Source organism: Ambystoma mexicanum, chromosome 1q (assembly GCF_040938575.1).
Source record: "Ambystoma mexicanum isolate Mex_15411 chromosome 1q, UKY_AmexF1_1, whole genome shotgun sequence".
Classification (NCBI taxonomy): domain Eukaryota; kingdom Metazoa; phylum Chordata; class Amphibia; order Caudata; family Ambystomatidae; genus Ambystoma; species Ambystoma mexicanum.
In genome coordinates this window covers 110,097,131-110,116,485 of record NC_090922.1, presented here as the reverse complement: position 1 = coordinate 110,116,485, position 19,355 = coordinate 110,097,131, and the positions used below count along the sequence as shown (strand labels likewise).

At 45.9% G+C, this 19,355-nt stretch overlaps 1 protein-coding gene across 2 annotated transcripts in view; it reads left to right on the top strand.

Annotated features, from left to right (window-relative positions):
• Positions 1-2,321: 2,321 nt before the first annotated feature.
• The window catches only part of ZC3H18 (zinc finger CCCH-type containing 18), a 1,042,429-nt gene continuing 1,025,395 nt past the window's right edge, over positions 2,322-19,355 (top strand). Inside the window, exon 1 of one of the 2 annotated variants that reach the window (XM_069636029.1) lies at positions 2,322-2,471. Coding sequence is in view for 1 of the 2 variants with exons in the window: in XM_069636019.1 (XP_069492120.1) it covers positions 2,483-2,513 (31 nt within the window). In the remaining variant the exon portion in view is untranslated. Of the gene's footprint in view, positions 2,514-19,355 lie in introns of both variants that reach the window. The other variant, XM_069636019.1, reaches the window with a different exon arrangement.

The window sequence follows — 19,355 nt, the reverse complement described above, 5'->3', positions numbered from 1 at the left end:
CTGAAAAAGTGTAAAGATAACCATGCCGTTCCTTCCATGTCATTTACCAGCAGCGCACCAAAGGAGACCACGCACAGTATGGGTGGTGGGGCACTCATTCATCACAAGGGCAAAGGCAAGCTGGAACCAGCAGCATGAGGTCTTGACGGCTGGTGAATTCAAGATCGAATGGCACGGGGTGCCAGGGATGAAATGGGCTCAGCTGGAAGGGCATTTGCGCACGCTGCTAAAAAAGCGGCGGAGGCCAGAGGTGTTGGTAATACACTTAGGAGGGAACGATCTGACCAGTTTAGGGAGAGGGGTATTGCTGAGAGACATCACAAGCTCTTTACAGGAAATAGCGGCGCAAGTGGAGGAGACGGAGATCATCTGGTCCGAGGTGATTCCGCGGACTCAATGGAGGGGGGCAGCAAACCATTCGGCAGTGGAAAAATCTCGGAGGAAGCTGAACGGGGCAGTTGCAAAATTCTGCAAGGGCAGAGGTTTCCATCAGATCAGGCATGGTCTGATTAACGAGAAAACCCCCGAGTATTTCCTAGCCGATGGTGTGCACCTATCCCCAAAGGGCATGGAGCTCTTTTTTTGGAACATTTGCACCAAATTGCTGGAATTGTGAGGAGTGAGGATGAAGGGAGAGCCAACGGTGGACGGGAACCCACCGGTTGGCGTGGCGGTGTTTGGGCAACCAAGCACAAATGATAGACTCCGGATGAGCCAGAAGGAAACAGAATGGGTCTTCGCTCTTCTGGACCAGCGCCTCTTGGGGGCCTAAACGGCGGGGGCGCCTGGTAGGAACAAATAAGGCTCAGCTTCCCCCCCAAAACAAACGGCGCTCTCCCCACCCACGGACCCCTGCACGGGCAGGATAGGACAGGTACAATGGGTCGGGGGAGTTGGGGGCCTACTATACCAAGTATAGGGGGAAGCAAAGGAAATCCGGCAAGCAAGCGCCACATGTACAGAATGAGGTCACTATGGTGTACAAATACTTCTGTTGTCATGGAAATAAAACTGCGGCCAATTTTGCCAATTGAAATCTTGTGTCATGCCAATTCATGGGGGGTTTAAAGCATTGTCTGCATGAGCAAAAGAATTGGGGGTAAAGGCAAATGGACGGCTGCAGGGGTTATGGAGCTGACGACGTAAAACCTCCACAAAATGGAGGAGGCAGCAGGGTAACCCCTGCGGGGTCATGCCGCCGGGAGCGGGGATCCTCACCCGGAAGGGTAAAGGGCAAGGGGGCGGAACGGCGCCAAGAAACTCAAGAGCCCGGAAAGCCCGCGAAGGGTAAACAAAAGGAATGGGGCGGGGCCTGCAGGATAAAAGCAGGCGGGATCGGGGACCAGGCATCTCGCTCCTGCACTGGGACCCGGTCGCCGCCACCTAACAAGGAAGAGGAATTTCGTTTCCACCCACCCACCCACGAAATACGGGTAGGACGCACCCGGGTGTCGCTGTCGCAGGGCACCCAGGTCAGAGGATGACAAGTTGGCGGTGTTTGGGCAACCAAGCACAAATGATAGACTCCGGATGAGCCAGAAGGAAACAGAATGGGTCTTCGCTCTTCTGGACCAGCGCCTCTTGGGGGCCTAAACGGCGGGGGCGCCTGGTAGGAACAAATAAGGCTCAGCTTCCCCCCCAAAACAAACGGCGCTCTCCCCACCCACGGACCCCTGCACGGGCAGGATAGGACAGGTACAATGGGTCGGGGGAGTTGGGGGCCTACTATACCAAGTATAGGGGGAAGCAAAGGAAATCCGGCAAGCAAGCGCCACATGTACAGAATGAGGTCACTATGGTGTACAAATACTTCTGTTGTCATGGAAATAAAACTGCGGCCAATTTTGCCAATTGAAATCTTGTGTCATGCCAATTCATGGGGGGTTTAAAGCATTGTCTGCATGAGCAAAAGAATTGGGGGTAAAGGCAAATGGACGGCTGCAGGGGTTAACGGCGGCGCCGAAGCGGCTTCGTAGCTTGGCGAGTGTCTGCACTTCTGTTTTTCCAGCACTGCCTACGATGTTTGATTTTAGCAAAAGTAACAATCTCACACAAATATGTTCATGGCCAATATATAAACGTGCTACATAAAAAGTATCGCCTTTTTGAACGTTTTATTTTAATCGGAATTCACCTGAGATTTTGAACCACTCAAAATACAACGATGGGCACACAGCTCAAGACATCATGTTCCCTGCTGCAGTCTGCAGAACTCCTGGAGGACTCGAAACCATAGAGACGGATCTGTCTGCCCTGCGAGAACAGGGAAGAGACATGGCGGCGCCGACGTACTGGCAGGAAGTGTGTACACCGTGCTACGTCGCGCTCCGATAACGTCACGCAATGGCCGGGCTGTGAGAGTAGAGTGAGCCCGCCACCCTGCTGCAAACTGTCCCCTGAGCCGCGCGCTCCATAGACTGGTGCGCCTGCGTCCGAAGAGTGACGGCGCCGAGGGCAGCAGGGCAGGCAGGGTAAGTTGACTATGGCAGTGAATGCAGAGAACCCGTTGGCAGGTCAGCATCCTAGGCCTGGAAGGGAGGGCACCTGTGTGATGGTCCGTGGTGCGAAAAGGTTTGAAAAGGATCCCTCAATGAAGGACATGTTGTTTAACCTGCGGGTCTTAAATAGAGAACGGCTCTACTAGTGCTGTGGGAAAAAAAGAATGGCATTGCAGTTGGAAGCACGAGAAGGTGTATGTATGTATGTATATATGTGTGTGTGTGTGTGACAGTATCCCAAACTGAGCTAAAGGAGATGTGCCTAGGGATTTCCGAAGAAGTGGAATGAGGGTGGACTTACTACTTTAGGGGTCTTGTCAAGCGTTTCCTTTTGCGGAGAGGGGTTGTGGTAGTGTTCATACATGCACCAATGTTTCCAATAGTTGACCGGTCTGTCAGGTTCCGAGATCTGTTGTCTGTACATTGTGTCTTTGGGACTGGTTTTCATTTAGAGACCTCTGTTTTATATAAGTGGTTGTTTCTGAATGGGCATCGTGGTCACTGCAGTTGAGCTTTTGGTGATTAAGTGATTGCTGTGTGTGGCCTTGCAAAGCAGCAATTTGGCAGTACCAAGCCTTTGTAATAAATAGTACGTTCTAATTTCAATTATGTTGCATGGATGTCGTCCAGTGTGTGGCCAGGCCCGGCTCCAGAATGCAGTAGCTGGTGCTAGTCAGTACTTTGCACCTGCGAGGGACTAGTGCCGTGTATGATTCCCTGTTGTGTGTTGACTGCTGCCTGGTGGGACTCCCTGGCGCCTTTCTCCTGATGACAGGGAAAACTCGAAAACGTGATTCCCTTATTAGGTAAAGCACCGACTCTTTGCCCATACTATGTAATTTGTATGCCCCTGTTGCAGCTTGTGGAGGGGTTGTACCACTGTACTCGGGCACACACGATATTGCACTGGTCTTTACATGGTAGGATTCTTTAAAAAATATTCTGCTGTTTGATTCCCAAATTCCTTGCAGAACTGTTAGCGTCCATGCTTTTTAGGACCATCTATTTCAAGCGTTTCTTTTCGATAACAATAGCGTTTAATAAAACTTATATTTCTGTTTGCAGCCTCGGATCAACAGGTATTATTACTCAACTCGGTGTCACCTTTACAAAACTCAATGGTTCTTGTGGAAATGTATTTATTTTGTGAGTTTTGTAATGCACTGCATATGATGTTGTAAGAAAGGGTCATCATTTGCAGGTGGTTGGAATCTTACTTGATGCTGGGCTAGTCCTCCAGCCCCTATCCTTCACTTGCTATCCTGGGTGTGGGAGGCTTTAGTCGAAGAATCATTTTTAGAGGTTTTCTGCTACAGATAGTTTGGATCATTGAGGTTGTTTCATAGACTTGTCCCTTAACCTTCACTTGAAGCAACAACCTTGTTTGAGTAGCTTGAGGATCTGACTGCTCAGGCGTGCATTTTCTGATCGGTTTCTGGCTGGTTTTTTAGGGGGTTGATGGGGCTACATTCTGAGGGTAATGTTGTCCTTTTCTCCTGTAGGCCTTGTCCACGGTTCATCATGTATTGAATTTGGTCACTTTTTCCTATACTCTATTTCAGGAGCCTGATTTTTCAGTTTAGTGACGAGTTTCTTTAAGTAGTCGGTTTGTGCCATCACTAAGGCTCTCAGCAATTAGTGGTTTGAACGGTTTTCCTGAGTAGGCAGTTGGTCTCTTTCAATACTGAGTTTGGGTGGCAAAAAGAATCTGGGGTGGGGTGAGGGGTCTGTGTCCAATATCGCTGACAGAAAGAACTGGTTGTCTGCAGAAGCGTTCCATAATCTCCTTTTGTCTCCAATTGTATTTTGTTGTTCATATTAAAAAAAAAATGTCAGTTTAGCAATATGCATAAGCTCCATGATTTTTTTAAAGTTATGATATGATATATTTTTATCATGCTCATACACAAGTGTTTCAGAGCGTGACCAAGCAAAGGGAGGGGAACAGGGCGAATAAAAATACGATCTTACTAGTCCCAGTGACATTAAGAACGCGCAAGTGCATGGAAAAGGGAAAACGGGGTGGAAAGTGCGTGGAGGCAAAGAAATGGAAAGTGCGAAACAAAATAAATGCAGTGAAATGGTAGTGCAGCCAGACAAGTGGCACGTGCATGATTAGTCAGATAGGGTATATCTGATAAGTGCAGAAGAAGAGTGGGGGACTGTATGGGTACAGATCCCAGTGCAAAGGGTGGCCCGGAGGCAGTGCAGGAGGGAGGCAGGAGGAGCAGGTACCGGGACAGAAGGACAGAGAGAAAGAAAAATCAGCAGGGAAGAAGAGGGTATTGAGGTGCTTCCAGAACCGGAGATGATTCTCCTCAAGTTTCAAGGTGGTCGGGAGGCTGTTCCAAAGGGAGGCCCCAGACGAAAACCAAGATCTGCCCCCAGCTCGTTTCTTTGAAAAACAACGGACACCGAGGGAATTAGAAGTGGAGAAGCGGAGGGCTCGAGAAGGGAGGTATTTACGGAGGAATAGTTGAAGATATTTCGAACCCAGGCCCCAGAAAGCCTCGTGGACAATGCAAAGGGTTTTAAATTTAATCCCTGCATCCACTAGGAGCCAATGAAGCAATTTAAGAGCTGGAGAGATCTGATCCCAGGGCTTGAGGCTGAGGACAGGTCTTGCAGTCCTGTTCTGGATTACTTGTAAAGGGCAAAGAGTGGAGGCAGGTAGATTTAGAAAGCGGCTGTTATAATAGTCTAACCTGGAGAGAGCCAGAGCTTGGGAGAGGGTGAGCTACTGGGGGAAAGAGAGGAAAGGCAGAGTACCTCTAAGGAGGTGCAGTAAGAAGCTGGACTTTTTAGAGACGCCAGAGATGTGTGCGGCGAAGGAGTGTGGCGTCAAAGATTACTCGGCGGTTCTTAGCCCCGCAGGTCGGGGTAGGAAGAGGGCCAAGGGAGACCGGCTAGAGAGTGGGGGGGGGGGGAGATGGTGAAGGTGTCCCAATGAGGAGGATCTCTGTTTTGTTGGCATTTAGGCAAAGATTTTTGGCAGCACACCAATTTTGAATGGTGGTTAGGCAATCGGAGATGAGGGAAGGCGAGGAGGTGGCTGAAGGAAGCCTGAACATTAGTTTGGTGTTGTCGGCATAGCACTGGAAGTTTGAGCAGAAAATGGAAATGCAGTAGTTGAGATTTACCAGGTATTGGTATTGTATTGCCTTCATGGAGGTAAGCTCAAGAAACAGTTTAAAAAAAAACATTGTCTTAAGAACTTCTTGGTACTTCACCTGAAGGAAGCCAGTTTCTTGTATTTGATTTTCTTGATATCGGCGAGTATCGGAGTGGGTGGGACAGACTACTAAATGACCTCGGGTTAATTTTGAGTGTTGCTCTTCAAAGGGTTTCAATGTTCCTCTGGAATGGTACAGTGCCGAGAAGCAGTGAATGCTGTAATAACTGTTATTACTCAATGTAATGGTATACATTTTATAATTCTAAAAAGGATGAAGGGCTTAGTCCTCGCTGCCGAGATTCAAACCTACAAAGTGCAGACATATCCCACGTTCAAGGTGAGCATTTAACGCCATAGCCCTCGATCCAAACGTAATGGATCCAGATGCACTATATATTAAAGATTGGGTGCACATTTTATGATGAATGGGTGGGCACAGTGTCTCTTTCTGAAGGAGAGATTGTGTAGTGCTGAAGTCCTCACTGACCGCATTATGTAGTGGTTTGTCCTTGGACTGTATTGGGTTGTCCTGCTTTTGAGCAGTTTCATTTTTTGGAGTTGGTGGATAGATGTAGGTTGAGTAAATGCAGTGTATGTCTTTGCTTTTTGTGGACGCCTATGTGAGTGAAGGAGTGTATTTTGAATATCACCTAGAACTTGAAAGGGAACCATCAGACTATCGTCAGCAACTTGGCGGATAGGGTAGCATATTTTGCTTTCCAATGAATTGTATATGGTATAATACAGTGGAACAGGCCATATGCCAGTGGAGAATTGCCAGTTCCTACCTAGACGCATGGCTTTTCAGACTAGCAATTCTAAATCCTAATAGCAAAGTAACTCCTAATAAATCGGTCTGTGCACCTGCAGGATACTGGCCAAAATATTAATTCACTAGGTACTTCAACAGTGAACGTGCCGTCTCTAAATTGGGTAGCACAAAATAAGAATGCGCAAACTGCTTTCTATTATGGGACTTTATTGATGACCTACCTGCACATTTTGTGAAAAGTGCAAATGAAATCCAGATAATCAGTCTTTTATACGTCACTTTTAAAATTTGACTGCAAGTTGAAGTAAGACCATGCACCAGATGATAAAGTATCTAAAACACTGTAATGTCCAAAGATGATCCCGTATCCCCCCCAACCAGCCCTGTGACGCCTTCATTCAGCTCAGTGCTGGGCATCACTGGCTGAGCAGTTTGCCATCACGACCCTGCGCTGTACTTGCCTGGAAACACGCCCATTATCCTTCACCACCACAAACCGGGTTGGTCACCTCTGACCAGCACTCTGCATCCGGACATGCTACGGCTCTGACCCTTGCCCACCTCCCCGTTACAGGACAACATGATTACAACACAAGTGGCCTCCTCAAGCCCTCACTCTTTACACAGAGCATCCGCTTACCCAGCGGATGCTCAAAACGACCAGACGTCAGCCCCCCCTACATGGCTCTTCTCACCCTTCCACCGACGCCGCAACTACACACGGCCACTCCACCCATCTCCCCCCACACCACTGAATTTGACGTTCGCCCAATTTGGACAAAGTTCCACAGGCCCACATCCAGCCTCACCCTATCCCAATCTCCCCCCCCCCTCTGGCATCAATGATATACCTATCCAGATCTCTCCAACCTTCTACCTGTTCAACCCCAGATTGGCTATTCAGCCCGCCCCAACTGGGGGACCAGCACCAGCTGTCACATCCTATACAGGATCAACCATCTCAACTCCAGTAAGCAACAGCACCCATCCATAATGACTCAGCTCACACAGCTTCTCCATGCTCTAACCCTTCCGCCCACTCCCCCACCCCGCTCTTTTCTCCTTGGTACCCTGACATCGCGGCAACTGCCGAATGGAAATGTCTTTTAAATAACAATTAACTGTAATTGCCTAAATTATATGCTTGTATGATGACCTACTAACAATTGCCCTGTCACTACCACCACAACTCGCACATTTTCACCGATGTGATCAATATTACCAATGATCACTGTCTAAACACGAATGACCTTGCAATGATGCGCCGATATGCTGTCACTACTGTCACCTCACCACACCGACTACGGTCAAAACGCATTGGCTTTTTATCTCTCACCTGGACCTAGCATGTTTACTAGGCCAATTTATGTGCGAATAAAACAATATTAAAACCTTTACTAAAGACAACAAGTCAGGACCTCTTTTCCTCTAGCATTATGCTCTGGAACAAACTAATCTCATGGCTATAACACAGGGGTAATAACCACTGACCAGCGCCGTCTAAGTACTTAGGTTATAAAACAATGCAAATTCTCCCATTTTACATGGGTGACTTTTTGTCACTGTGCTTGCATTGCCATCAGCAATTCAACATACAGCAACCTACCTTGCGTACATAAACAATGAGCAAATCTCTTAACCACAAAGTCAGATTATTTTAATTAAGTAAACAATTATGAAAACAACACTCTGATGGACACAAACTAGGTAATATCCGACAATACAGTTCAAAGTTTGTTTTGTGCCTTAAAAGCTTAGTTACAGAGCAAGTTAGATACATACATACATACGGGAGAAATACATTCGCTGCCACTTCCAAGTTACAATAAGTGGTCAGGACTGAGCTCACGTATTGCATATTACATAACTTGACTCTAATACCCCGTGGGTTCTCATCTTGCTTGACCTCTCTTCTGCCTTTGACACTGTCAACCATGCCATCCTGCTCAACCGTCTCCGTGTTAACCTGGGTATCACTGGTCAGGCTCTGGCATGGCTGAATTCTTTCCTCTCCAATCGACCCTCCTAGGTTCAACGGGGGTCCTTCCTCTCCGACATCTTTTTCTCTACCTGTGGTATCCCCCAGGGATCTAACCTCTCTCCCTAGCTGTTCAACCAATACCTGGCACTCCTTGCCCATCGCATCGCTGCTCTCTGTCCCAACTTTCAGTGCTATGTGGACGATACCCAGCTCATTTTCAGGCTACCCTCTGCCTCCTCCTTTTCTTCCCTCATCTCTGACTGTCTGCCAATCAGGAGTGGTGTGCCGCCAATGACCTCTGCCTGAATGCCAGCAAGACTGAGATTTTACTCATCGGCACACCCACTCCCTCCTTCCCTGCAGCTCTCGGGCCGGCCTGCCTTGGCCCTCTTCCTACTCCCATCTGCAAGGCTAAAAACCTCGGGGTCATCTTCGACTCTGCTCTCTCCTTCTCCCCTCACATCTCTGACGTCTCTAAGAAGTCACACTACCAGCTGCACCTCCTTAGAGGAGTTCTTCCTTCCCTCTCCTTCCCCCCAGAAGCTCACTGTCTCCAGAGCCCTGGTCCTCTCTAGTCTGCACTATTGTAACAGCCTCTATCTAAATCTGCCTGCCTCTACTCTCTGCCCTCTGCAACCTATCCAGAACAGGACTGTGAGACTTGTCCTTGGCCTCAAGCCCAGAGATCTATCTCTCCATGACTGAAATCCCTGCACTGGCTCCCAGTGGCTGCAAGGATTAAGTTCAAAACCCTCTGCATTGTACACAAGGCCTTCTGAGGTCTGGGGCCGAAATACCTTCAACACTCTCTTCCTTAAGCTCTTTGCTCATCCGCCCCCAACTCCCTCAGTGTCAGTCGCTTCTGCAAGCAACAAGTTGGTGGCAGATTACTCTCTTTGGCTGGGGCCTCTCTGGAACAGCCTTCATGCCTCCCTGAAACTCGAGGAGAACCATCTCCTGTTCCGGAAGCACCTCAAAACCTTCCTCTTTGCCTTGGCTTTCTCTCTCCCCTGCTGATTTCCCAACTGAAACTGCTCAGGTTACCTGGCCACCCTTTCTGATCTCTGGCCCAGGCCACGTCAATTGCCCACTTGCACTGCCTCCCTGGCAACCCCTGCACCTGGGGACCGTTGTTCTGTATCCCTACAGTCCCCCTACCAGCACTTTTGTCTGCACTTCCTTCACTTGCCACCAGCTGGCCGTTTATTTATTTTCTTATTTATTCCACTTTTTCCCACGTACTGCACTTTCCCCTCTCCCCCCCCCCCCACGCACTTCTCCTCCCCCCCCCCCTTCCCACGCACTTGCGCGATCTGAATGACACTTGGGCTAGTAGGATCGTTGTCTGTCCTCCCTTTGTTTCCCCCCTTTGCCTCGTCGCGCCTTGAAACACTTGTGTATATGCGCGTTATAAATGCCATATCATATCATAATGCAGTTGAATAATGTAACGGATAACGGCTGTATTGAGTAAGGCAGGGAAATCTGAGTCGGGTAACATGTGTCGTCTAGTGCTGGATAGAGCAAGTCAGGAGTCATTTGATCGTAGTCAGTTTAGGATGTTGCGTCTAAATTTGGGGTATTGTTGTTCGATTCTGAGATCTAAGGGGAGGGCATTCCAAGATTGCGCTGCTTTGACTGGGAAACTGGCGCCCCCAGCTGTGGTGCGTTTGAATCTCAGGATCTCCAGGGTATGGGCATTGGCCGATCTCATAAGGCGGGTGGTGAGTCTCTTGGTAATTCTTTCAGAGAGGTAAGGTGGAGCTAGGTTGTTGAGGCATTTTGACGTAAGTGAGACTTTTTGAGGAGAATCCTGTCATTTATTTTTAACCACTGGACATCGCTTATGTATTTAGACATGTGCTCTCTATTGGGGATATTTAGGGCTGCTCTCAGGGCATATATTACATGTTGGCTCGTACTTCAACAGTTCTCAGCCATCTAAGATAGATAGGTGCTGGTTTTTTTGTTGGGGTTCACCACTGTAGTGCTATTAGTCAACTGGTCAGATATATCTAAAAGGGCCTATGACTCCTCGACAATGGCAAAAATCAAATGTTTGGCAGAGACAACTTTCTTAAAGAAACCTACCTGTAGACAACAATAGTTTCCTCAGGTCTGCTAGTACTGTCTCCACAAAGTCGAAACAACAATTTGCCTAATTGTTTATATGTTTTACACTTTACTATTTTGTCGTTTTTCAACGACATGTCAGACAGCTAATTAGTTCACAGATACACTAGTTGATGTGGGTGCTGCCCCGTAATAACATTTCTATTAATTCACCAGCTGCCTACACTAGCATATCAGTGGCTGCCATTGACATGACAATAGCAAATATAATTGACGCATGGAAGGCCTCTGCTGACTAAAAGCTTTGTAGAGTGTGCACAAACATCTGGACCAGTCTCATCCTATTTTGTCTAAGAGGTTTTCTGCTTTTCTTGTTTGTGCCGAGCAATCCATCAGGCACTCTGTAATTTTTCTTTTCGACGTAGGATAGGATAATCTGAGACATACAATATCAGCAGTTCTGGCTGCTGTGTTGGATTTACATGTTCACAGTGCACACTGTCTTCTCTCACTCCCAAAAAGACAAAATTGTGTTTGATGCTTTGAATTCTATCATACTAAATTGGATCACAAAGCCTCATTACTGTTTGGTGCTGTGAGCAATGATGAATAAATCAAAACATTATAGAGATCAGGTAGATTAATTCAATGTAAAACTGTTATCCTAACATGAGAGATTTCAGTACATTTCTGTTCAAGAAATACATTTAATAATGTGACCCAACGCGTTTCGAGAACAACTCTTCATCAGGGGTCTTGACATAACGTTGATTCTATAAATAATCAAATAAGAGATGGTCTTGTAAGTTCATCTGTGGTGATCCACTCATAAACATTCATAATCACTAAATCAGCCATTTGTATGCGCCAGACTTCAACATATAACAACCTTCACTGTCTCAAAATCTTGTCGACTTCAGTGCTCAAGTGCTCCTACCTGCAGCCAAGTGGTGTACATGGGTAGCAATCAATTCCTGATCACCTAAAAAAAGGGGGCATCTATTCCTCTATAATATCTTCACTTTCTCATCTCAGTACAGATACATGTGAAATATCTCATTCACCATAAACGATGGAATTTTATTCATTCCTTTGGTATAACCCAATGTCTTTCGCATATTGCAAACCCTGCAAGTTGCCTGCAATGCACCCTATTCCTGTATGTTAGCCTAATACCATACTTGCAACAATGCTGAAAACGTAACGATTTTGTCCTTTAGCAGATTGTTAATCTTGTCATATGCCATGAACGCACCTCATCAGACATCTTAGCCTAGAGCTTAACTTGCAATTCCTCTGGAAATGTACCAATTTTTGACTTTTGCCTACTGCTAGTCTTGTAAAACGTCTGACCTGTAATATATCTGTATAGTACCTTACTTGTCAGTTTACCCATCCATTCATGTTTGCTCACTTATCTGATGCAGCCACCCGTACCAAGAGGCGAGGCTTGCCAGAATGTGCACTCATACTTATTTGGTACAAGTAACCAGCGCCCTGATGCCCTTGGTGCATTCTATAAATGTAAATACAACATTGGAATAGAATGAAACGTGGAATAGAATGGAGTAAATGTAATCCAGTGGTCCTCCTCCTGTGGATGGAATTCATATCAGGACGAAATGTAAGTGTCTAGTTGTGGAAAATACAGATCCCTTATACGGTTATAGTTGTATTTGTGTAATAGTACTCAACCTGTCATTAAATGGTATGCCTCAAAGGTGAATGAAGATAATCCTAATGTATGCATTTTCCATCATATGCGGTCAAAGATTATAATTATCCTTCTCCTCGATGAATAACAAATGGCTTCACAGAAAGTTCAAAGGATGCCCACTAGGGAGCCAGGATATAAAAGAGTAAAAGATTCTTAGGACATGTAGTCCTAATGTGATGATACCTCTCCTGATTAAGATCTCCTGATGGATGTATGGTCTTTACCTTGTGAGCGGTCTTTCAATCCAATTTGTAAAGGCAGAAGCGGGAGCCCTGGAATCTCGTGTTCTTTACCCGCTCCCCGAAAATACAGCAGGACAAGATGGCCACTTCAAATGGCACCTGCGGTCATGACGGCATGTTTGTAAAACCTTTAGTGAGCCGTTCTTGTCTACGTCTTTATGGGAACTAAGGTGTACATGCATGCTATTCTGCCCCACCAAACCAGCATACTTCCTAGATGACGAATGCCCCCCTCAGGCTGCATCAACGCCCGGGCTCCACATCAACTCCTGCCTATCGCATCGCAACAGGACTGATCTCCCAGGTCCTCGAGAAACAAGCCTTTAACCTCCCGCTCACTGAAACTACTATCCCATCATTATCCTGCCATACCATGCCAGAATCATGGAACGCTTTACCATAAGCCAACCCAAGCAATATATCGCCACAATCGCCTTCTCGATTCCTTCCACTCAGGCCTTTGATCTGGTCATAGCACTATGACTGCTAAACTTCACATTCTGGTTGACCTCCACAACACTTTGACACAGCTGACAACACTATTCTCCCAAACCTCTTATCCCACAGGATGACTCTCGGGCACTATTTGTTACCTTCTTCCTCACTGACGAGGCACTGTCTGTCTGCATGTCCTCTTGATTAATTCCCAAACCAGTAATGTTTGGGGTGGCACAGGGGTCTTCCCTTTCTCTCTTCTTCTTCAACCTATATGTTGAATACCTTGGACAGAGCTTAACAGCATCTGTTGTCACCAATACACTTCCAAATCTCTCTCCCTGGGAACTTTACACCCTCAAACTATTTCCCTCCTTCACCACCTGCATGGCCACCCACTTCTTAAACTCAACCCACCCGAGACTGAATACCTCCTCGACTCCCCATACTAAGCACGCCGACACAAACCCAACCATACCCATCTGGATCAAAGCGTTCTCCATGGACAACCAACACATTCCCCTCCACACCTGTCAAATTTGTAGACTTCAATGTTGACCAACCCAACCCCTGTCCCCTCTACCCACATCCCCCCTCTCTACAACCTTTCCTATAAAAACCATATCAATGCATTAACTAAAACCTACCACTGTACCTTCTAAGCAAGATAACCTCCCCCCTCCCCCCAATGACTTCCACACTGCAGTCTGCACACTAGTTGCCCCAGCTTGACTATGCGAACTCTATCCTCGGCTAAACTCCCTACCACCCTCGCCCTCCTGCAAGCCATACATAATGCAGCAGCAAGACTCATCCTGCACTTACCCAAACACTTGCACACCATTCCAGCTCTTCTGGATTCTGTATCGTATACAAAGCCAGCCACCTATAAACCTCATTCTACCTTAACAAACTGGGACCCACCCTCAACAAGCCAACAAAACACCCAACACATCCCACTCTACAAATTACCTGAACAATAACAACATTCACATAATGGACACCCAGAGTCTGGAACACCCTTCCACCCAAGATCTTCATCTTCCACCATCGCTTTCTGAAAAAGGTTCAAAATATACCCTTTTCCCCACACCAAATCCAGCCATACTACTTCATCCTCTTTTAATCCTGATCTTTCAAGCCTGTTATTAAAATATTGTAACTTCTTCATCTCCTTCCTTTTGAACTTTGTAATGCACTCCGACACCCTCTGGGTAGGGCCAGCACTGGATGAAAATTAAAATAAATAAGATTGTTTTAAAATGTGCCCTTAGTTATGTTTAATTATTCTGCTGTATTATACATTTTTGTCTTGGTTAACTTGCTGTTTGCTGGCCTGTGGTTTCTTTTTGAATTATGGTGGTAAGGTGCTTTGCCCCTAAACTGTTTGAAAATGAATCCCACAGTTCTGAAATCGGTACACACGTTAATGCCCGTTCTGTAGTGATTTCAACATTGCTTTTGTGCAGCTTTTCGTTTCCTACACCCAACAGTCAGTTATTCACATAGCTGAAGATATTTCAACAATCGCCTTCTAGTGACTTTTATGCTGCAAAATGTTATTGCAGAAAGGAACATGGCAATGGGTAAAATAATGTGGCATTCGGATTTAGGGATGTCTTGTCTCCTCACAGTTCAGAATTTTAAAAGCAGGTCTCCTGCAAGCTTTGCTATGGAAAGTGGGGAGAAGGAATAGAGGTGTAATGCTTTCTGATGGTACAGAAAAATTGATTTAATTTCAAGGCGACCGATTTAGCATTTTGGAATGGATGCAAATGAATTCATTAAAGGCATACCATATTGCAAGCTCTGCTCAATTCTGACTCGACCCTAGCCCCGCCCCCTTTTGTTTAATGAGTAGTCCCTCACACCACTAATTCCGCCTTTAGCACCCGTTTCAGTCACCGCTTTTTAGTCCTAACCCTCGCACTCCTGGGACTCATCCTTAGCAAATTTAACATCTGTATTACCTCTGTAAATGAAACTTTTGTCCTTACTGCAAAGCTCAAGAATCTCCACTACCACCAAAGGGTAAGTGATCCAAACTGCTCTGCAAGCGTTTTGTCATTTTTCTTTTTTTCTTTTTTTTTTCTTTCCGATAGCCTTTTTGTATTTTTGGATCTCCTTCCCATGAGATGGTATCCTCAAATCCCTTTTATATTGCAATAGCTTCCACCCCTCTTCCCAACACCCTCATTCATTTCAACCACTTTCACATATTCAGTCTGCATAATGAAAGAGGATCATAAATCCTGCTTTTAAACCAAGGCACTAATCCTCTCTTCTCTCCCAACTGTGGAAACTTTGGACCAGTGGCCATCCAGCCAAGCTGGCAAGGATAGTAGCTTTATACGTATTGGCAGTGAATTAACTCTGTCGGAGCTGTCATTTATGGCATAGAACACAAGTTGTCGGCGTACACCTTTCCCCATCCTCCAGTTAGACTGTATTCATGTCAACTTAAACTGTCGAGAACTTCGGTATCGAAGTAACTTCTGCCCAGTGCCCAATCAAGGGGGTAGACTAACTCCTACCTGTGTTCCACAGCATGAACAAATTCCCAAGTACTTTGTTACTGACCTGTTCCTTAGCAATAGTCCTCCTTAGATATGTTTCGCTGCTAAGCTACAATCCATTTCCGTTCTACCCTACCCAAACTTTCTTTCTTTCCCTCTTCTATGCCACAGACTTGCAATGGACCCCACACTAATACCTTTCCCTTATTCTCCCATCTCAATTCAAAGACCCGGTGACAGAGTAGAAAAGATGGCACTCCTTCAATCCTGTCCCTGCACTCTGATTTGAAGTACTTTTTCCACTCACTCGCTTTTTGTATGTTACATCTTGAATGTCTCATTTAAATTTGGGAGTATCCCTGCCAAATTCAAAATATTGAGCAGGAGTGAAAAAACAATGCCTGGGTATTCAGGATAAAATGGGTAGGAGCACAAGGATCCGGGCCATGAAATTTGCCATTGCAAGTAGTATGTGGGGATTTGCCTTTGGCGAGTAAGAAAGGGTGTGCTATGTGCACGTGAAGAATTGAGCGGTGAGTGACATTGTATACATGGACTAGTGAAGGAGCCTGTGTACGTGTGCCAAGTGCACTTTTCGAGTGACTTTTGAACGTCCACCCTCTGCAGGTTAACCTGAGACCTTAACTGTTAATTCAACATATTGATCACAGGGGTCAGGCTATTCTGCCATGAGGCAGATAGCATCTTAATTGGTCTAAAACACGCTCTTTGTGGGCCTTTCAACACTTGTTAGGCTGGCGTGAGCAAGAGTTGGTAATTAGTGGCGGAGGCCGTGACCAGCGTTTTTTCCCAGCATGGTTTATGGTTTGGATGCAGCAGCAGTAATGCTGCACACACTCGGCCCCACTCCCAGGCGCTGCTTCTCAGACTTGACAGCCAGCCCCTCCGTGATGCGTGCAAGGGAGCCCTTCTGGCTTTGTGTGTTCTCCAGCGGTACTTGTGTGGTCTCTGGGGTTCAGACTGAAAGAGCACCTGCTAACAGAATGCTTGCGAAAGAGCGAGGGCCTGTTGACCTTAATTTATTTCTGGTGCCGGAACAGTGCCCAGTGCTTCTTCTTGAGCTTCGTGCCTTGCAGCTGCGGAGAGCTCGGAGGTATGTACTGTTTGCTCCTGAAGCAGCACCCCCAGCATCTGGGCCACCCCTCCTTGAGACCCACACATGCTAATGCAGCAGCCTGTTTATTGTGCTTTCAGCACTCTGGGTTTTATAGTGTGGATGGTGACACTCCATGTGGCATTTTTGTCATGCAGAGGAGGCCGGGTTTACAGTAAGACCACTATTTAGCCTAAGGCAACAGCTGCCTCTAGCAAACAGGCAAAGTTGTGCATCGGACAAACATACATCTGGCTTTTTATTATATTGTTAGTTGCTTGCTACATGAAATTCTCCCATTTGACTTCGCTTACTGCCTATTTCTTGGGGGCACTCAATTCATTTTCTCCTTCCTTTTCTTCACCCCGGACCTGTCCTCTTAACAACTGCCTAAATGCATCCCACCACTTTTGTACCTCTTGCTTAGGTCTTTCAAGATTGAAGTTCTCTACCTCTCGACTCCAAATGCCCCACCCATCAATCACTCCCTCACATTCTTTCCCCTTCATCTCCTTACCCAGGCTTCAAAGGACGCATTTTAGGGCTGTCTTTGACAATGACCAGTTTGTGACACACCTTTTAATCCAGGCTTTATCAGGGCATGAGAGGATATTGTCACGGCTCTTGTCTTTAATCTAGTCTTGTCTGTAAACCACATGGGCTTGAGAGAACCACAATTCAAAGCCGCAAGATCTAAAATGGGGTGCTGGTAGACACTGGTCACAGGTGGAGGGATTCATTGACGACTCAAAGCCAGTTTGAAGGGGTTTTATTATACCAAAAAACTAAGTTGGCTTCAAAAAACGATTGCGTCAAACCCACCAAATGAAACATCCTTTCAGTCCATGTATCCAGTCTGCGCCTCTTTCATTTGGGTTTCCGCTTTCTTGGGTGTGAACAGAGTCCTTCGCAGTCTCTGCATTTCTTTGGTGCCCCGCACTCCCTTCTTGACTTGTCTACCTTTCTGATCAAGATGACGCTCGTCTGCTTATCATTCTAGGCAACCTTTGCACCAAAAGTGAAGGACTTTTGTTGTCAGGAAAGGCTTGTTCTCTGGCTATTTAGGATCTTGTCGGCAGTGCAGCGCCTGGTTGCACTTATCTATACGTATTATTTGTTAGTGGCTTCATTCTTCTAATCTGCTGCATGAGCTGGATCCCGACAACCTGTATGTGTCATTAACATGCATTTACTAACCACAAAGAGCTCCTCATGCGCTGATTGTGATACCGATCTAATAGTGAACCATATATTTAATACTTTTTTACACAAATCTGATGAAATATAAACCAATGTCAACTGAGAATTTGCAACATAATTATTTATTTAATAGAATTTTTTGGCAATAATTGTTTCCTTTGCCTTAGCATCAATTGTATGTCCTATGCCAACACATTAACCACATGTAGTTCTGGGTATTTGAAGTGAGCTTCTTCAGGGCTGCTAACAAAGTTGACTTCTTTGTTTATTATTAATTGCTTTTTTCTTCCATGCCAGTATGTTCACATGTACTCTTTTTTTTTTTTTTGTTTTTTTTTTTTTGTATCTGCTCTTTCCAGTACCTTTCCAAATTGTTATTCTGTTAGGAGTCTTATTGACAGTTGACGGTCTTTTATTGAAAGACTTGCACGCATCCTGGTACCTGCGTGGTTAACCGTGTTTTAACCATGCAGTTATCTGGCTGTGTGCAAGTCTTTTTGGTTTTTAATTTCATCAGATCGGTGTAAAAAAGTTTATGTACTAAAGATATGATTTAGTATTAGATCGGCTATCACAAGCCACTCATAAGGGAGGTCTTTGTGGTTAGTATATTTAGGATCTTGGCTAGGATCACTTGGGTCAACTTGTTTTCTGACGTATGCTCCTTCTGGCGTTGCCAGTCTCTCTTAGCTTTGCACCCTCCACCAGCTATGTGGCTTCTGTAGAAGTCCAACTCTAGCCAAGCCTCTCTCCCATCGCTTCCCACTATCAATCACTATTATTCCTCTCTCTTTACCTTTCCCCTCCTCCTGTTCTCTTCCACTTCCTTCCTCCTTGATGTTCCAAGGCAAACCAAGCTGGCTCTCTTCTACCCTCATGACTTCTCGGCTCCTTTCAAATCCTGATCTGCCTCCTTTTTGCTATTCATTTCCCCACTTCTGGTGTTTTCTTCCTCCTCTCAACCAGATTCACACTTATCCTCCTCATCTCCCCATCTCCTCTGACACTCTTCCTCCCCAGCGCCCTCAAACCGCTGCTGCTTTTGATATAACGTGTTGGCATGAACTGTTTAGTTAACGTGACCTAAGACTTTGGCTCCAGCAAGCTCCTGGTTAGCTGTCTGATGCTGGGACTAAAGGCCTTTTAGCTGCATCTCTTTAAGTTGAGCGCATTACTGCTGTTCAGAGACCAAAGCCTTCCTTCTGGCATCTCCTGTCTTGAAACTGTCCTGCTCTGGTTTGTGGACAAAGTTGCACTGCAGATGTCCTCACTCCTGTTTCTGAGCAGTTAACAGGCTTCTCTTTCTGATGTAAAAGGCTTTTGAGTCCCTGCCTTCCTGGTTCACAGGCTGCAGCCCCTGAGAGTGGATTATCCCTGAGAGACATTTTGTTTACTTATTAATGCTTGATGACTTATTTTTTTTCTCCATTCAAACTTTATTTATTTAGCCCTTCGTGAGCAGTTGCATGAATCACAGATTTGCAGCCACTAACTAGCACTATACAGTAAAATCCAATTTAAGACATACTCCGGCGTGGAGTACTACTTCTTATGCTCCCAGTAGTTCAGGTAACGTGGAGAAAGAGAAAATGAGAGAGAAAAGCAAAGGTAAAACCTCAGACAGCAGATTTA